The sequence below is a fragment of the Sceloporus occidentalis genome, unplaced genomic scaffold (genome assembly GCF_023333645.1).
Source record: "Sceloporus occidentalis isolate IW3139 unplaced genomic scaffold, rSceOcc1.0.p SCAF_4, whole genome shotgun sequence".
Lineage (NCBI taxonomy): Eukaryota > Metazoa > Chordata > Lepidosauria > Squamata > Phrynosomatidae > Sceloporus > Sceloporus occidentalis.
In genome coordinates this window covers 56,228,120-56,243,436 of record NW_028316984.1, presented here as the reverse complement: position 1 = coordinate 56,243,436, position 15,317 = coordinate 56,228,120, and the positions used below count along the sequence as shown (strand labels likewise).

The 15,317-nt window shown below is 40.4% G+C and overlaps 1 protein-coding gene across 1 annotated transcript in view; it reads left to right on the top strand.

The window, feature by feature from the left end:
* The first annotated feature begins 1,928 nt into the window (after positions 1–1,928).
* The window catches only part of LOC149313889 (kynureninase-like), a 125,851-nt gene continuing 112,462 nt past the window's right edge, over positions 1,929–15,317 (top strand). Inside the window, 2 exon segments of the mRNA XM_089520092.1 lie at positions 1,929–1,984; positions 8,809–9,000. Of these exon segments, the coding sequence (XP_089376218.1) occupies positions 8,817–9,000 (184 nt within the window). The 5' untranslated portion in view covers positions 1,929–1,984; positions 8,809–8,816.

Here is a 15,317-nt window from a genome sequence, read left to right as displayed (position 1 = left end):
TTTGCAAAGTTGGCATGCGCCTTTGTACTGCAATTTATTTAAGTCTTCATAAGCTGGTTTTTTGTGCTAAACATTTTACTCACGCACTTAGTAGGTGTGTTTAAATATATCAGTTTCATTATCCAACATGATATATGCCATTATCTGTCAACAAGGCCAAGGAGAACCAAAAGCCATGCCATTGCTTTTGATCATTTTGTGTTGTTTAAAAAGAGGCATTTGTGTTTAATATGACAGACATATATGTTGATAGAATATATAAATATAATTGTAGGTTTATTTTTTCTCAGCTTGTTTAACTTACTGCATCTGTTGTGTTAAAAAAATGGAGATTGCCATAGCTAGCGCTGAGTCCCTTTTTGAGAAACGATTATCTATATGTGAAGACAATGCAGAAGGCAATAACAGTCTGTAGAAGAAAATGGGTATGAAATTTAAAAACAGAGTGGAGCAGTGATTTGGTTTATTTATTTATTTATTACACTTTTCCACTGTCCAGTAACTGTGGTAGAGTATATAAAAAATATAAATAGAAGGCAAACAGTGGGCCATAAATAAACAGCACACAATAAAAGCAAGATAAAACCAGCAGCAAAAGCACTGCAGGATATAAAACTAAAAAAAAAAAAAAAAAAAAAGGGGGGGGGGAGTAACAAAATAGTAAAGTAACAAAATAGTAGAGTGCTAAGATCCAAAACCACTGAACAGGCCACCACTTAGGGACTTAATGAGCTTCCCCACAGTGAACAGTTCTCATGCTTCTTCATAGGGAGTTATATGCCTACATATCTGCAGTTGAGAACACTGTTCTGGACTTGGAAAGCTGTTAGAAACAAAGCATGAATACAACTCTTTCTCTTTGCATCTACTGCATTGGATCCCTGTTATACAAAATCCTAGATTTCCCTTTTCCCAGCTTATCTGAAATATATGGTATTGGCTTGAGAGGGGGTATGGGAAAATATTTGAAAAAATATCAAAAAGTATGTTTCTCAAGTCTTGAAACATCCTGACCAGGAGAAACCCTAGACTGACAAAATTCTTCACTGTTTGGAATTTATTCTATGTACATTTATTTATTTTTATTTCATTTTTTCAAATCCAAGACAGCGTGGAGTTGGGCAGCAACTTGCTTGTGGGTTTTGCTCAGGAAGAGATCTGCCTGTCACTGTTTTAATCTTCTAGGTCTATGTTAGATTTCTTTGGGCACGATCTGCTTGCTGCCCCTTTTAAAGAGGTGCTTGCTGCTTCCTCTCCCCAAAAGTATTTCATTAAGAGGGCAGGAGCATTGTCCCTTAGGCCCCATACAGAGAGGCCAAAATAAAGCTGCTTCAGGTCAGTTTGGAGGTATGCTGATTAAATGATGCGTGCATCCTTAGAGTCCTGGAAGCCACGCCAAACCCACGCTGAGCGTGGCTTTGGTGTGGTTTCCTGACTCTAAGGATTCATGCATCATTTAATCAGCATACCTCCAAACTGACCTGAAGCAGCTTTATTTTGGCCTGTCTGTATGGGGCCTTAGTTTACCTAGCAGCCCAACAAGGTCATCAACAGCAACATGAGCCTAACGAACATGAAAATCCTCCAGAGTCCCTCAGAGTCCACCCAGATTCACTAATCTCTAGGTTTTAGACAAGAAAGATTGAAGAATGTCAAAGCATAAAGGGAAAGGGGTATGTGAAATTATTAAATAAATAGAGCACTAAAAAGAGAGTATGAAAAATAAAATTTAAATGCTCTTTAAGCATCTGGTACATATACCAGGTTTGTGGTAGTGTGTGTGAAAGAAGAATGATAAGAAGTCTGCTGCTGGATTCCTAGACTAAAAAGTTCTGAAGGGAGGGGAAAGGGAGAGGTCAGAGTCCAAAGAGTTGAAAGAAAAAGCAAACAGACGAGTTCATAAAGGCAAGAAAATGTGCCGTGGGTGAGTTGGACTTTGATGGACATCAGTGAAAGTAAGAAATTGTACTTTGCATCAGTGAAGGTAAGAAATTGTAGTCTTCATTCTTAGAATTGCAGAGAAACTGTACTGAAACCACAGGGATGAAAGGGGAAGCTCATTTCTCCTCATTGCCACTATGTTAACAGATATGTGAGCTACGTAAACACTTCTGAAATTTGCTCATGGTGTTAATGTACTGAGATCTCAGTTTCAAAAGGACGCAGTGTGTAATGATTTTCTTCACAAAATTTAGATGACTGGAAGAACCAGTGATTATGGAAGGGAAAAACATAATCATTCTTTGTGTCCACTGCAAGGGTCTAGTTCAGAATATTTATTAAGGCTGGGTGGGGGGGAGGTGAAGTTGCATAGTTGTTACTGAGTGTAAATCCAAAGTTAAAATACAGTTCAGTTTAATGGTTTGAACTACATTCAGTGTAGTCAAGTTTTGTTCCTCATTTGTATGAAGCATTTCAGAGGCAATTCAATGCTGGGGTCACAACTCTATTTTTAAATTTATTTTTCTTTATTTTCTGTGTCTCAAATCTTATCCTCTCAAAAGACATTCCTGAATAAGAGTGCAGTTGATATTTCATTTCATTTCATAATGCTGATATTAAACTGACAATTTTTTTTCTTCCTGGTTTCAAGACTGGTGCAGCTAACATTGAATTTATTCTACAATTTAATAGAACTAAGAATCTACATTTAATGAAAGTCACTGTTTCAAGTGTGCCAAATGCAATAATGAGTGAGAACCCCATCACAATGAGGCTGTTCTGGTTCTATTTATGCTGAAAAGGGAAAGCCAAACTCCAGACTTACGAGAATTGGTTGTAGTACATGACTGTGTTTGGGATTATAGAATAATGGTGGGGTGAGAGAGAAAGACCCTTGATGTTCCTACAGAAATTGAGGAGGGTGGACTGGTATGCAAGTGGCTTTACACATGTTCCTATCAAATAGGTCTGTGACCATGGAAAAATGCCAAGATTGAAAGAGCTCATGGTCATAGAGGAATTAATCTATCCATGCCATGCCTTGTCAGACAACTTGTGTGCCAACCTTGTAGTTGTCTGCAGCCTCCCCATCTGTTCTTGTGGCTCTTCTGATCTGATGCTTTTGACCAGTTTTGGTGCTCTGCCTTCTTCCTCCCTCACCTTCATATCTGTCAGTTGTGGGGGGGGGGGGAGGGCATGCAGTCAAACTGAAATTAAGTGTCCCCCCCCCCCATATTACAACAGAAACAGAACCCATTATGGGGCAAAAGCCCAAAGATTGGGGGCGGGGGGAACCAAGCCACAATGACTTGAAAAAGCCACATCTTAGCCTCCCATTTGGCAATCTGCAGGGCACCGTTGCACATCCTGGGACAATATATAAGTTGATGGGAGGATGATTTGTTTGTGGTGAAGCTTCAGTTAAAAGAGGCTGTGTATGTGGCTTGTTGAAATTTTGTGAAATTTGACCAAGAATGCAAGACATTTCTTTGAGATCTTTTTTGAAACCTTGTGATGGCTGGGATTCCCAGACATTTCAAAACTTCCTTACCCTGCAGTGAGTACTGCAATGAGTACTTCACTATACTGCAGCAGTCCCCCTTGGTGCAATGACTTTCCCCCTTGGCAGTTGGCACATGACTAGGGCACATCTCAGCATGCAGGGATGGGCAGGATTAAACCTTCTAAGCCTGTCGCTGCCCCTTTCCTGGAAAGATTGGGGCCACGGCAATCTCACGACATGGCCCCGATCCAGCCTCTGGAGGATGCAAAAAGGAGCTGCAAAAAGTGGCTCCTTTTTGCACCCTCCAAAGGGTGCCATAGCCACAGCAACATGGCAGCGCCAGAGTCATGCCATTATGTCACACACTATCAGGAATGGCGCATGGCATCATGATGCCCTGGGGTGGAGTAAGGCTATCCAGCATCAGGACACTGCACCCTGACTCTGTTCACAGGCTGGCACAAAGTGCTGGTCAATACAGGGCCACGGGTCTTCAAATGATCTGGACCTAAGCCATATAAGGTTTTATAGGTCATGACCAGCACTTTCAATTATGCCCAGAAATGAACCAGTAGACAGTAAAGTTGTTTCACCAAGGGAGTTGTATGCTCCCTATAACTCTCCTAGGTCAGCATTCTGTAGCTGTTGAAGTTTCTGAACTGTTTCTGTAGTTACAGTAGTCCAAATGGGATGTAATCAAGGCATGGGATGTAGGCAGATCTGACATCTCAAGAAACTTCTTGATTCAGAGAAGCTATCTAAGGAATGTGGACATTTGTTTGACCAGGAGGCTTAACTGGAAACAGTGGCATCACTTGGGGGGTGCAGGTCACACCAGGTGACACCCTAAGTGGGGTGACACCACTGCTCCCTAAAAGTTGAAAATGTGGAATTAGGTGTCGCTCAGTGGGAAGAGGATGGAAGCCAGTGAGGCCAGCCTCTCTGTTCACTCCTCCTGCTAAGCCTGGAAGGTGGTGGGGGTGGGGAGGTGTGGGCAACCTGGCTTGCTCGTAGATGCCCTCAGTGAATGAACAGGGTGCTTCCTTCCCCTAGCCACTGCTGGAAAGTGTGCGTGTAGGGGGGATGTAGGCAGCTCAGAGAGAGGAGAAGCCCAGGTTGCCTGCTGAAGGCATCTAAGAGCAAGGTGGGTGTGCTTATCGAGCAAGGCCAGGCTAAACCATCAAGAAACCAACAGAATGCTCTCCTCAAAGATCACCATGCCACCATCTCCTCCTCATGCCTCATTTTTTGACTCTAGTGAGTAGAAATATCACCCTTGCTTCTCATTCCACATGTGCAGTGGCTCCCCATCCCATGCATAGAGTTTTGTGGCTGGTGTGACCCTTCATGTCATTTGCAACTAATGGAGACCTTATGGGCAAATCTTACATGGGGATGTGGGTTGTTGGAGAGAAGGTTTTTTTTTTCCAGAAAAGGTTTTGTCATTGCCTTCCTCTGAGGCTGAAAGAGTGCCCAAGGCCATCCTGTATAAATTGAACCTAAGTCCAATGAATTTCTAATCCATCACTTAAGCCACTTGACTCTCAAAGAGCACCCCTTAGGGTGCTAAGAAAAGCTGCAAGCTGGGGAGAAGCAAAGGTAACTTTCTGCAGGGATGCAAACTTGCTTTCTCTGAGCACGTGAGCCATAGGGTATGTGTTTATAAAGAATTGCAAAAAATATGCATTTTGACATGGACTCTCTGTTCTACAGTAGTGAAATGTCCCTTCTCATCCAGAAAGCATTATTATTATTATTATTATTATTATTATTTATATAGCACTGTAGATTTGCACAGCGCTGTACATAAAACAATAAATATATAAGCGTAAGGCTGCCTATGGCGTGCAATTTAAGAAATAAAAGGATAATACTGTACATATAAAATACATAGAAATATAGGAGATGGTTCAATAAAACAGGCAACAAAAGAACATCAAATAACAAAAGATAATCACGCAATGCCTGGGAACACTTCTCTGTGGAAGGATCTGGGCCAAAACAATCCTGGTAACGGTTGTAGGTTCTCTGCACTCATACCTATGACTTTGCTGGTGGATGCCATATAGGCATTCCCTCTCCCTTAGAAATCCTGGGCCATTAGTAGCTGTATAGCAGTTAGATGTGCAACAAATACACCTTTCCCTGTCAAACACTTAGTGCAGGGGGAAACTGACCATTTGATGAATGATTATGCAGCTAGTAAGAGATTCAGAACTCCTGCTGTGAGAAAAGGTGGCAAATTTGGTAGTCTCACATTCTCCGTTGTTTTTTTAAGGAAATGTCGTATTAATTGCAACTTCAGTGGTTGAAGAACAATTTGAAGAAATGTACTTATTCCCTGTGTTTTTCAGGCTAAGCTTGCAAACTAAAAATGTGTTAGCAACCTCCCTCCCCTCCCTCTCTCCCTCCCTCCCTCCCTCCCTCCCTCTCTCTCTCTCTCTCTCTCACACACACACACACATCTGATGTGCCGCCTCAACACTACAAATGTGGTAAAGGGCAGCTTGGGGGTAATTCTGTCACATTTTCTGGGTTGAGCTGTTTCAAGCTGATGGCAACATAAAGTTATGCTTCATGACACTATATGCTATTCATGCAAGAACCATGCTAGAAATGCATTGTCTTACACACTGTCAAATTAAAACTCCTAGGCTTCAACTCAAGTGAATAAGGCGATGCACTGATATGGCATTATGCATGGTGTACAGAGATAGCACAAGTCAATCTGCATGTGCCTCTGCTGCTCAGATTGACAGAGGCACACATGGTTCCTTCTTTAATGCACTTCTGTAGTAAATGAGTTGCAGTTTGTGGGTTTAAAAGTGTCTTCCTGTGAAAAGATGTGCCAAAGATATGTGTAAATAATCATGGGGGGATGTTCACAAGTCCTTCCTTCCCACACATACTTGTGCTAGCATGCCCTTGAGTGCAACCATGAATATCCCCAAAATTTGATATTTTTTTCTTACCAAACTTTTACATTAGCCATGTGAAACTATGTAAACATAAATACATTTTGGCTGTGCATATCTTATTGCAATTTAATTGTGTAATTTTAGTTTTGCTAGTTATTTATGTCACTACTATTGCCATTACATTACAATTTGTGAATAACATTAGTACAAAAACATTATTAAATATTCTGTATGGTCTGGTACAGGAGGAGGTTGATCGTGGGTGACACCATGAGTTATCACACTGAGTAACACCAAACTTAGTGATGCCACAATCTGGAAATGAACACAGTCAGGAACAGTCCAGGATTAAGCCTCCATTGTAGGAATCTGGCTAACCTAGATGACGTACAGTGGAATTCTGTGTAGACAGCTACCAGGCACCTCTTTGGAATGCACAAGTAACGGGGAAGTCAGTGAGATTTGTGCTGCAACAGGATTGTTGGGGGCAAAAGTCAAATTGAGTCTTCCCATCCCCACCTCACAGATCTTATTAGATTACTGCACAAGAATCTTATAGTGCTGCTATTCCACTTTAATTGCTCCGGCTGCCTCCTGTTGCATTCTGGAATTTGCAGTTTAAGGAGGGGCATTTAGAATTCTCAGCTAGAGAGATCTTAGGCCTGTCTGAACTACAAATCTCATAATGCAACAGGAGACAGCCAGAGCAGTAAAAGTGGAATAGCAGCACTTTAAGAGTGTAATGCAGTAATGTAGTTAATAAAGACTGCTTTTTCTCATTGGTATCAACCTCTTCCCTGCCATCCAATGATAGCTTACAAGCTGGGTAGCAGAGGAAACTACTCTACAGGCCACACTTGCCCACCTGTATCATGTAGGAGAGCTGATTGAGTCAAAACAATGTCTCATTAGAAATTCCTGAGATATTTCCATTCAACTGCAGCTTATTTCAAGGCTGTAACAGGTTATCTTCTTAACTACAGCTGCTTACAACAAAATTGCACAACTTGGTGAATGGGTATTTGCAGTAAAACTCTGTGTATTTGCATTCCAAGCCATGGTCCACTAATTATATAGACTGACTGGGATTAATGTTTTTTGTAAACCGTTGCTCAATATGTTGGTTTGGCCCAGGGCTAGGGCCCACAAGTTTTGATTGGTCTTTCTACCTAATTCAACCATGGTAGAAATCACATACCTTCACCCAGTTGGTTAGATGCAGGTTAGAAGCAAAACCATCCCCAATAAACATTCTTTCAGCAAAGGTAAAAGATGCTTTCAAGATTGTCTTCAACCAGCAACCACATTGATAGACCAGCAATCAATCCATGATACCACATTGGCTATGGATACAGTCTATACATTGAAATATATAATAGATAATTACGTTGCCTTACCACCTTAACTTTGCTACATTTTTGGTACTGGTTCATGACATGAGATTAAATATGCTGAAGGCACAATCAGTGAACCTTTTGAAATCTCAGATTGCTGGATTTATGCATTTCTTCAGCTAAAATTCCAGGTAAATTAGGGTAAAGATTGGAATCAGGAAATGGTAAGGCACATGATCTGGCCAAGGGAGATGATAAATGTAAAAACTTTGAAAAGTTACCTTTTAAAAATACAATACTATTGGAACATTTTGGAAGATGTGATCTTGTCTTCAGCTTTCAGTAGGCATCGCAAAGTAGGCTTCCTGCCTCAGTAAGAACACACTTGTACATTAAAGTGTGTCTTCAAGTGATGAAAATGTATATTTGCATTATATATGCTAATTGCAGGTGCAGACTTGGACCTCAATATGGTTCAGGAGGACTTATTTATGTCACTGAGGACTTTGGGGAAACCACTGTTTAGTTATTATATTCTAATGTGTTGAGAGGAAAAAGCTGTCTCTGGGTTACCCAGATTCCTACAATGGAGCTTTAATTCTGGACTGTGCCTGAGTCTTCACATTTCCCGTTAAACCTTCCATTTAAAAAAACTTCCATATTTCTTAGATAGCTTCTCTGAATCAAGTAGCTAAGGAGCCTAAAGATTGCTCAAGCTTCAAAACACAAGTTTAAATGTGTTGATGCACCTGCTATTTTCAGGAGCACAGATTGTAGAAACAATAATGTTGCCTGCAGCTTTTTGAATCTGCAAGTGTGAATGACACTATGGAATTTGTTACTGCTGTTGGATCAGTGGAAAAACACAAAAGTTGCTGATATAGCTTTGTAGGGAAAGCATGGTGTTTAAAATGAGTGGCTTCGGGGCTATAGCAGTATGCTGCCTGAAAAAATGCTAGAATTGAGAACTTCTAACTTTTTGCTTACTGTCCCAAACATTTCACTTGCAGACTATAGCTTTGCAGACATAACTATAAACTTCACATCAGATGTTATCCAGTCTGCATGGCATGGAATCTAAACTGAGATTTTTCTCCTTTTCTGTTTTCAGGGTAAGAAATGAATAACTTGAAAATGGATCTGTCTTCTCATGGCTCACCAGTAACCATTATAGAAACCATTGCCTCACAGCTAGCATGCAGTCCCTTGGATAAGAAAGTTGCACTGCACTTAGATGAAGAAGATGAGCTAAAATACCTCCGTGAATGTTTCCATATTCCCAAAGTAAAGGATCTGCCACCAAGTAAGAACTGCAATTATAACAAGAGGACTTTGCATTTTCTTATATGCGTTTATCATAAATCTGTGGGAATCATTGCCACTTAAAGGATAAATGGGGCACTTGTAAGTGTATCTCCGAACACAGCATGTCTCCTACATTGCTAAATCAGTATCTTAAGCTGAAGTCTTTATGTTCTCATTCCCATCCTGAATGAAATGGAAGAATACAATACAGCACTCATGTGGTGCTTATGCTGTCGCTCACCTTTTTTGAACAATATGGTGACTGATTGAAAATTATAGACAGGAGTGTTTCTTCTTAATGGATTTGAGCTGCCTTGCCTCCCAAGTACTTATTGCCCAAAGAAGCTTCCACTTGGGGCATGCATAAAAGTTTTGCATTATCATTTTTATTAAAGAGGGATGGAATCTCCTAGGAAAGCCTCCTGCATACACTCCATTTAGAATGTGTAGATGTTGTATTTGAACAAATGGACTGTGGGTTTTCTGGTTATGCAATCTAAATACCTATATATGATTATTAGGGGTAAAGCATTTAGTTGATTGTCTGTCAAATGAACTGATAAAAATAGTTAGAGCAAGTAAAAAAAAAACTGCCCCTAATTGGACAGCTATCCTTTCAATAATAATTGTAGCATTCACCATTTTACAATACCCATTCAACCTGTAGGAGAAAAGGTCATCCATCTGCTAAGATGGAATATTCTCTATTGAAGAAATATGCACTATGTTACATGAAAAAATTGTGTTATTTTATATACAAACCTCTAATTACCCCCCCCCCCCACCCAAAACACCACTGGGCCTGGTTGTTGAACTTCATTTGCAAAGCTATTAATATTTGTGTGAAGAAAAGTTTTACAGGTGTCTGTTGTTGAACACCAGGGTCAATCTGGTACTAAATACCATTTTAAAATAATTGTTTCTATCCTGTATTTATGAATTATTTTCCAATCAGCATTCTAGTAGTGATATTTAAGAATTATTCACTGGCTTGCATGTAAAGAACATCTGGAAGATCTTGTTTCGATTCTGGCTTTGAAAGATCTTTTGAATATTCCTGATTAATGATTTGGTCAGCCTATCTAATTTGGAAATAGGTAGTTGTTGGAAATGTAAATGCAAACACAACATCCAATGTCACATGCCATGTCTCCAATTTCCTAACTGGAGGGCCATATTTTTAATTTTCTGTTGAAAGTTTCCATATATGCATCTTTATACACATTCTACTGTGCTTTGATTTCATAATTAGGCAAGCATCATTTCTAGAAATCCACCCTTTATATCTTTATGCTTGTGATGACTAATATATTATATGGGAACTATTTTGGTCTGAAAAATGGAGGTAGCGCTGAAAACTGTATGACTGCATTAGTTTTAATTCAGTGAGAAAATTTCTCTCTATCTTTTCCTGGATCAGAAAAATCTCTTAACAATGAGATTATTATTATTATTATTATTATTATTATTAAGGAGCAAAATTCTGATACTTGCAATTGATGTTGGCAGGGGAATGGAATGATTTGAATCTTTTTAAAGTCTCTTGGTATACATGTCCCACTCAGAGCTCATATTATGTACTGTTATGAGTTATGCTCGGTAAATATGAATATTAGACTTTGATACATAAGAGAGGAAGCTACTTGTTGTCAGAATATGCATGCACAGGAAGAAGGCATGTTGGACTGGTAGGACAAGAGAACCTGGATCCCTTCCAAGCCAACTGGAATCTCCCTCTAACCCCTCTCCTGCTGACAAGGGAAAGGGTTCATTAATGAGATCAATCAATGCTTAACTGTCTTGTCTACCTCCACTGATTGGATGCCTGCCAAACTAGCTCATACTGGTACACCCACTCACCCCATTGGGAGGTATGGTGCAGCTTCCAGAGATATTGGGCAACCCTATCTGGATTTGAAAGAGGGCAAATGTCTATACTTAATTTTCTTTGTCTCACATATGCAGCTCCATTGTTTTCAACAGCCCAGAGCATCGAAGAGTCATTATCAGCATCCAGAGGGGGCTTTTACATCTGCCCTTTTGCACAGTGGCACAAGCTTTGCATCCCATTAAATAATTATTTTTGAACCCTGCATAAAAGAACACTGAGGCCATGTTTTACCCCAACCAGAAGTGTTAGAAAGAAGTCTAATACAGAGGCAGAGAGAGAGAAGATTTTCATACCTGGCTGAATCACTGATAAAATGTCCCTGAAACGTCCCTCAAACATGGAGGAAGAACATGTGTGGAAGCCTAGTGCGCTTCCTCGATCGTCATACAATTGTCGCTCCCTCTTAGCATCCCTGAATCGTTCCGGGGGAGCAGATTTCTTTGTGTTCATAGGAAATCATCCACTCCCCTTGAGATGATTCAGGGACACTAAACAGAGCAACGATGGCATGATGATTGAGGAAGTGCTTCCACACACATGTGCTTCCTCCACATTTGGCGGATGTTTCAGGGGTATTTTATCAGAAATTCAGCCAGGTATGAAAATCTTCAGAGTCTTTCTCTGAGGCCTGCTTCCCTACCTTCTGCTGCTCATCCTGACTTCTCTTCTCATCAGAGAATTTAAAAAAAAATCTATGTGTGTGTGTTTTTCTTTATAGGCCACGGATCCCAGATCCGCGAGTTAGGAGGAGTGACTGTAATTGTTTTTGTTGCAAAATCAGCTTGTCTTCAATCTGATTTCTTTCCTTCTGTGTCATTCTCACTTCAAGTCAGTCTGGTAATTTCCCATTTTACACTGAAACTGAGGGGCCTATACAGACCGCTCCCTCTTGTGCCCTCTAAAGTGTGCCATATCCACCGCAGTGCAGTGTGATGATGCCCTTTTGGTGCTGTGTCATGTAGATGCAGCACCAGAGTGGCATCATCATGGCACATGCCATGTAAATAGACATGAGCCAAAATGGTACCAAGGGGGCCAGGTCACGGTGTTGAGCATATGGACGCTCTGCCATGACTTTGTTCACAGGCCGGCCTTTCGGGCCGGTCTTTAGAGGCTCTGACTGGCATCCTTTTCTTTTTACTGATATTCTCCCCATTTTTTTTTTTTTTGCCAAGAATATATTGCTCTTTAAATTTTGTATCAAGACATATATTGACTATTCTTAGTTTCTGTTGCACCCCCTAAATGATTAATACATTAGACATTCCCATGCAGCTGCTCCTTTTGTTTTAAAATCCATGTTATTCATGAAAATGATAGCAGCTTTACTGATTCTCAGGCCCTTATAAATTCTGTTAGATCAACATTCAGTAATAAGAGAGAGAGAGATGTATCTCACGTTTAGTCTATGACTCACCCTGCATGCATACCCACACACACACCTCAAATCAATCTTGAATAACAGAGTGTGATGTCCTGTCAGAAATTAAAGATGAGACAGAATACTGTCTTTCTGATTAGGAAGTTGCTGGCCCAGGCTCTTCACTAGAACAGAGTGAGTGTGCTTTTGCCAAATAATAATCAGGGACATTGATCCTACAAATAGTGAGAGTTAGAGCTGCTGGCTGCATGGGTGTATGTATGTGTATGGGCTTTCAAGTAACCTGTTGACTTATGGTGACCCTATGAATTCCATAAGGTTTTCTTAGGCAAGGAATACTCAGAGGTAGTATTGCTATTGCCTTCCTCTGAATTATAGCCTACAGCACCTGATACTCATTAGTGTTTTTTGATCCAAGTACTAACCAGAACTGACTTTACTTAGCTTCTGAGTTCAGAGAGGATCCAGGCCTCAAATACATTACAGTTAACATGTGTAAATACCTGTGTAAACGTCCATGATCATTACAATGTTGAAATGAGTACATTGTCCCTCAAAATAAGAATTCAGTCTCAAATTTCTAGCCCTGTATTAACGTCAGTTGAGCTTTCAGAAGTGCAGTTCAGGCATCGAAAGAAAGGAGATGTTTAGGTGAAGGCCTGGTGCACACAGGTGGCAAAACGCCACCCCTCTTTGCTGCACAGCATTGCCACAGCAACCAAACCACAGGGCAATGCTGCGCATCAAAAAAGAAACTGCCTAGAGTGGCTTATTTTTTGCAGTGTCATAAGGCTTGCGACACAGCCCTATGATGCCACTTCCTCTAAAAGACGTGTAAATGCTCAGATGCCCACATGTCATCTATACGCCCCCATGTGGGTGGTGGCGCTCAATAATGGCACCGCCCGCACATCATAGGGCTCGGGACCGTGTGGTTGGTGTGCACTCCCGAGCCCTACTATCGTTGCCAGGACACTGCTTCCTGGCAGTGTGTACCAGGTCAAAGTTACCAGGAAAATGTGAACACAGCAAATACAACAGCTCTCTGCTCTACTAGCCATTTGGGGAATGAAGAAATTTCATTGGGAGGGGAGGATTCATTGGGAGGGGAGGATTCATTGGGAGGGGAGGATTTGGGGGAAATGTCTTCATTTTCTCCCCTCCCCTGTAGCTACACCCTGGATCTATGCTGAAAAGTGAAGTGGAGTTCAGTTTGATGCAATTGTTATATGACAACATGTTTTGTCTATTGACTGAGCTTTATAGAGAAATTGCTTAGGGGAATAAATTGTGTCTTCAATGGAAACAGCTACAAAAATAAAGATTTAAAGTGAACTGGATCTTTTATAGCCACAAGGGTCAAAAAGATTTAAAAAAAAAAAAAAAAAGGAAACATCAGTAAGATGAGGTAGCAAGTACAATAGCAAGTACGTTTCTGTACTGCTTATCAGTGCACTCCCTAAGCAGTTTACAGTGTGTAAGCCAATTGCCCCCAACAAGCTGGATACTCATTTTAGCAACCTCAGAGGATGCCAGGCTGAGTTGACCCTGAGCCTCTGGCTGGTATTGAACTCACAACCTTGTGGTTTGTGGGTGAGTGACTGCAGTACATGCATTTAACCACTGCACCACCAGGTTGAGTCTCCCTTATCTGGAATTCCAAAATCCAAAATTGTCCACATGAGTGGCTTTGCTTTCTGATGGTTATGTACACATATTTTATTTCATGCACAAAATTAAATATTAAATTAAATTAAATATTAAATTAAATATTATAAATACTGTGTATAAAATTATCTTCAGGCTATAAGGTGTGTGTGAAACATAAATTAATTTTATGTTTAGGCTTGGGTCCCATCTCCAAGATATCTCATTATGTACATGCAAATATTCCAAAATACAAAAATAAAAAATCCTCCAAAACTCAAATCACATCTGGTACCAAACATTTTGGATAAGAGAGATTCAACCTGTAATGTTTTTGTTTGTATAGTAAGCCCTGCAAGTCCCTTCTTCATGCTGGATGTTATGTTAAAACAAAAATAATAAGTGGTTTATTTAGGTGCATGAGTCCTGATATGGATCATGGTGTCATTAAAGAAATTTGGAAAATGTAATTTCAGAATTAAAACAGAAACTGCTCTGCACTGAATGCATTCATGTGGAAATAACAACTTTAAAGGACCACCACTATCCCAATTGTGCTTTGGTCCCATCTGATAGCAGCATTGCAAATAACTCCACAAAATATTCTAGCCCATGAGAAAAATATACTAGTCCATGGGTATGTTAGCCATTTGTTTGCAAATAACTCCACAAAATATTCTAGCCCATGGGAAAAATATACTAGTCCATGAGTATGTTAGTCATTTGTAGCACAGAGTGGAGAAGGCTCTTTCTGTTTTGTTGAATGAAACAGGTTCTACTAAGAAGCCAAGTGCCAAAAAAGAAAGGCAGGCAGTGAAAATGTTTTTATTGAACTATATATCAGGTTTTTTTAAAAAAAAATGCTTCAAAAAGTAAGCCATTCATCACCTTGTTTGTAAATATGTAACTATGCATGTTTAACAGGAATTTCATCTGCAATTTAATGCAGTTGGGACCAAAATAACACAGCGAAGGACTTCAGCCTTAATAAAAGAGTCAGACATATACACATCTTTCCTGTAAACCCCTCCCCCCTATTTTCTTATCACAAAACTCTTCTCACTTACCTCCCTGGTACCTAGGAGACATTACACTTCCAGAATTGCTTCCTAGCTCTGTTACTCACCATATTGCCATCACTTTATAGCATTTCCTCCCCCTAGGTGGAAACTACAACAGTCTTCTTCTTTGCTTCCACTTCCACACAGCAAGTGAGGTTTGTGCAAGAGAAGTCCAGGGCTGGTAGAAATGTAATTGGCAATAGGCCACCAGGTAGCCGTTGCTGGGGCATTTGGATGGGAGGCTGTCACTGGCAAAAAGAGGCATTCATTCTCACATATGTAGTACCCTAGCCTGGGATGTGAGTGTCACTTGCACATTTGGATCTCCCACCAAT